General features: G+C 30.7%; 1 protein-coding gene across 1 annotated transcript; it reads left to right on the top strand.

The window, feature by feature from the left end:
- LOC109331302 (60S ribosomal protein L31) lies at positions 371 to 2,540 on the top strand. The gene is made up of 3 exons (XM_019565710.1): positions 371 to 503; positions 619 to 711; positions 2,043 to 2,540. Exons 2-3 carry the CDS (start codon positions 632 to 634, stop codon positions 2,320 to 2,322), a joined length of 360 nt encoding a protein of 119 aa, XP_019421255.1. The 5' UTR covers positions 371 to 503; positions 619 to 631; the 3' UTR covers positions 2,323 to 2,540.

Here is a 5,110-nt window from a genome sequence, read left to right as displayed (position 1 = left end):
AATGATATAATTTTTAATACAGAAAATGTCTACTCAGTGTTGAATGAAAGACGTTTGAGTGAGAGTAAAAGAATGTAAGTAAGAAAAATGGATTTAAAGCAAAAAATGAGGGTTTCAAATATGAGAACAAAATGTACCTAATAATAATGTAATAGATTTATACATTGTTATTACATTATTTATGTTTATATTTAATCATTATTAACTTTCTTCAAAAAAATAGTAATAGGAATGAATTATGAATAATATACTGACTATATATAAATTTTTACACTAACAATGCTTAGATATTATTACACACTGTTGAGACATAATCTTCCAAAAAAATTATGGAAGAAAATGAGAGTTACTTGGGTTTGGGCCTGCACCCTGCTGAAGCCGTATAGTTGAGCAGGCCCACTAGGGTTAGTGGGTATATATTTCAGCAATCACCTCATTCTAAACTCTTCGCCTCTGGCTATCTCTCTGTGAAACACTCCTTGAAGGATCTTCCAATTCCAAAGGTACTTTCTCTATCTTTTCCCATTTTTCTTATATATTCATTCAAATCTTCAATAAATCAATAATGTTAAAAACCTTTGTTTGATTATAACAATATTATTGCATTGAATGGTATAGGTGGGAAGCGACAATGGTTGACACCAAGGGAAGGAAGGAAGAGGTTGTTACCCGAGAATACACCATCAACCTCCACAAACGCTTACATGGCTGGTAACTTATTCTTGCAGTTCATGCTCACTTTTTGTTTAATCGAGGGACTTTTATTGTTTTTGTTCTCCACTTGCGGGGTTAAGGCTATCTACATTATGTTTCTTGTAACTCACTAGGTGAGAGCCTCGTGCATTGCCGATACGGTTTTTAGGGTTTTAACTGGTTTGAGTTGAACCATATTCATGTGTTTATAAAAGACCCTTGGCTTATGTCTAATGCCATTTTGATTTCTATCAGATTTAAAGTAACAGTTGCGGATATTATGTTAAACATTGTATAGATACTTGTTTAAAATATAGCACCTTAAATTAATGATTAAGTAAGATGAGATTGTTCTTTATAAATAATGTTTATAGAGCAGTCCTTTGCATTTTTTGTGTTCTTAATTGCCAATGAATATCCGATATATGAATCTCACTAGTTTGTTCTAGTATTTTCCAATTCATGGGGTACATTAATGTGGGTTGTAGTGAAAAAGAAGTTTACTTTTGATAAAACGTTTTGCCTAAGTAATTAAAAGGAAGCTGATGGCAACTATTTTTATGATACTGTAGTCTGTCTTTTAAATCTTGTTTTTCCAATCATTCGTCATGGTCGTAAACCATATGATGAATATGGATTTGCATTTTCTCACGACGGTCATCTGAGATTCACTTTGATGTTATCATCCAATATTTCTGATGGTTTTGACCTTCTATTTTACTATTAAATCCACATCACTTTCTCTATCTTGTCTATGGAAGTAATTTTAAATTACTGTAGTTAGTTTGCTACTCTTGTTTTTTCAATCTTGTGTGCTGTTGGAAACCATTTGATGAACTTGGATTTGCATTATCTCATGACGGTCATCTGAGTTTCACTATGATGTAGTCATCCATTATATCTGAGGGTGTTGAATTTGTACTTGACTATAAACTCCTGAGTATTTACCAATTATTGTTCTAAATCAAAAATCCGAAAGAAAGGAAGCTATTTGTCTATACACAAAATTAAAGCTGTTTTTTTGGGTTGAAAAAATATGATTTGGTGCTAAGGAGTTGTCTTTAACCCATTGAAAATGAAGTGATGTTCGAAACTCATAATCTTGTGTTGATTGGTGGTACAAATCTGCTGTTGCAAACTGATATTTTGTATTTATTAGTTGTGACATCGATGGATATTATTGCCATTATTTTTCCACAAGTAGATTTTTTTTAAATATTTCATTGTGTTTTATTTGTATGAAATGACATGTTCATTTAAGGTGCATACAATGATAAATGTGGTTTATCTGTAATAGCATCATAAGATATCTTGGTAATTCTTGTTTCTGATTTTATATTGCTAAACAGCACATTCAAAAAGAAGGCTCCAAAAGCAATCAAGGAGATAAGGAAGTTTGCCCAGAAAGCCATGGGGACCACTGACGTTAGAGTGGATGTGAAGCTGAACAAGTATGTGTGGAGCCAGGGGATCCGAAGTGTCCCAAGGAGAATCCGAGTACGCATTGCACGCAAGAGAAATGACGATGAAGATGCAAAGGAAGAGCTCTATTCCCTTGTCACCGTGGTTGAAATCCCCAAGGAAGAGCTCAAAGGTTTGGGCACCAAGGTTATTGATGACGAGGAGTGATTTAATGTTGTATGTTTGAAACCTTCAGACATATAAGTAGTTTTCTTTTCTGATTTTGTAGGTGGTTTATTATCCATCTGTTATTTTTATCCAAAAATATCTAATGGTTATAGTTTATTGAGTTTTTTTTGGACTTTATTCCATGTGTTTTTGATTTGGCTGTGACATCAAGATATTTGATTTGATGATATCAATTATTCCCTCTGTTTTGTTTGCATGAGAAAGATCTGTTTTCCTCATTTTCTTGCTGTCTGGGGATAATGAAGGTGAAAACAAGTTGTTTACCAATAAAGAGAATGTAACAAAAATTCGTCACTAAGAATAAGAATTGAGGTTGGATGAGATTATTAAGCATGTAAAACAGTGAGTTTTCTCTTGTTAAAAACCATGGACGGTGATGGATTCTTCTTAACACCTCACTCAGGTGCATGCCAAGCTCTATTAATATTTCATGTATAATGTATTTTTCATTTGTTCAAATCCATCTGTTATTTCTGCACTCCCAATGTACCCATCCAACTTTGTCTATATTAGTACACTTCACATATATTGAAGAACTTTCTATATTATGCTTAAAATAATTCTACTGATGTACAAGCTACGTTAGTTAAACTTTGTTGCAGCATTGCTCATAATGTTAAACAATTTTACTTCCCTTTGCTAGTTGAGTTTTAAAAGGAAGGGAAGAATTCAATTTTATTACAGTATTTTATGGCTTTGAAATTTGAATTTGTTGTTGCATTAATATTTTTATAAATAAAAAGTTGTAAAAAGAAAATAGTTTAGTTAAGTTTTTAATATGCCAAAATTTGTCTTTTAACCAATGTTATAAACTCAGGCCGAACATCAACTTGGAAGAGGTCCTGTACAGATTCTAATTGGTTTACTGGTCAGACCATCTAGTTGGATTGGACAATATAATAATATCATATATTATTATATATTATATAATAAATATAATAAATTAAAATAAGTGGATAACACACTTATCAGGATCATATTTTGCACAATGTATACACATAAATCAAAATAAAGTACATCAAACAAGTTTAAGTTTTATATAATTAGAAATAATAAATTATAAATCAAAATATAAAAACTTTCTAATATAAAGATTAAATATTCTAATTCATCCAAGTATCACTGTCTTCATTAGATCCTATACTGACATTGTTGGTTAGAAATAGAGGCATGTGATATATAGGTAGCATACATAACATTTGTATTTCACTCTCCCCCATTTCTTTTATTGTTGCAGTCAGTCAATGATTATTTGGGATTCAGTGGCTAGGTGGATGGATGTCCAATTCATAAACATAGTGTCTTCCGTTAAAAACTTCATGTATTTCATGTGTCTATTTCAAAATAAAAAGCAGCGCGGATTTGGGATGATGATATGACTCTCAGTAACATGGTCTTATGGTTGGCTTGGAATGTTTCTATTTTTAGGAATGAGAGTTTAGATATGTTGCATGTATTAGATTTAATTAAAGTTCGTACTTGACATTGGTTCAATAGTATAGGTAGATTTTATATTTCCTTTGTAGGTGTATGAATTCATCTTCTTGTATTATATGTGTATGTTGACTCTTTTGTATTTGAGTTGAGTACCTCTAGTACTCTTTTCTAGTACATTTTGGCTTATAAAAAAACTCTCCATTTTTTCTATTTCATTGCCATAATTGACATTTTTCTTCATTTTATATCTCTATTTCGTTCTTCTCTGATTCACTCTTTCTATTCATTGTTCTATTGTTCCAATTCCATGTAGAAGACTTACTCGTGAGGAGCGATGGTGAGAGCGAGAGCAATGGTGAAGATGAGCTAGAGCTTGGTTCTATAGGTTTTCTTCAAGTTAGACCAGTTGGTTTAACCAATTGGGTTATTCCAATTTCTATCGATTTAACTCAGTTAGAATGGATTATCATGGTCCATAACGACCTGGAAGAGCTCGTGAGTTGTGAGGTGGTACGAGACTGTCCTTAAAATTTTAAAACATCAAGAGTTCACAATTTCAGAGATTATAAGAGCTTAATTACAAATAGGGTAAAGTCTATAAAGCACCATAAATTTTATGTTTTTTATAATTAATTATTATAAACTATTTTTTTCTTAATTACCCTTAAACTTTAATTATTAGTGAAATTGGTCTTTGCATAAATATAATGTTAAATTATAGCAATGAATCTAACTCGTACACTTTTTAACCTCAACCGTTACATAATAATTATTTTATTATATGTATATATATCAACATTATTGTATTAATTAAGTTTAGTTTTGAAATTTACTTATGTTGTTATTCTCAATAGATTTTATATTTTGATAGTAATTTCCTCTGGATATCATATTATATTGTTATCGTTATGAGTCTGATTGTAAGTATTATTTTTTTAGTCTATTAGTAATTTAATAATATATTTATACAATAACCAATTTCAGCAATTGATAAAGCTTAAGAGATTATTAAGAATAAAGAATGGTTTATGGTCACTATTTATAAAATACATAAAGATGGGAGGGGTTTTATGTACCTTTTCGGAAAAAGTTATAAGAAGTGATAAACCACGAGTAGGTGTATAAAAAATGATGATGTCAATGGGCAGCCATACTTACATAACATCGAGATAGCCATTGGAAAAATGTAGTTGTTGACATATTACTTATTAAGACATTATCTAAAAGATAACATCTTTATAAGGCATTTTACAAAAAATAGTTTACATCTCTATAAGAAAAAATATGTATACCACTTATAATTCTACAAATGCTCAATTAGTTTTTTGTG

This window comes from Lupinus angustifolius, chromosome LG17 (genome assembly GCF_001865875.1).
Source record: "Lupinus angustifolius cultivar Tanjil chromosome LG17, LupAngTanjil_v1.0, whole genome shotgun sequence".
Classification (NCBI taxonomy): domain Eukaryota; kingdom Viridiplantae; phylum Streptophyta; class Magnoliopsida; order Fabales; family Fabaceae; genus Lupinus; species Lupinus angustifolius.
The sequence above is the reverse complement of the archived record's forward strand: the minus strand, read 5'-3'. Positions and strand labels throughout refer to the sequence as shown.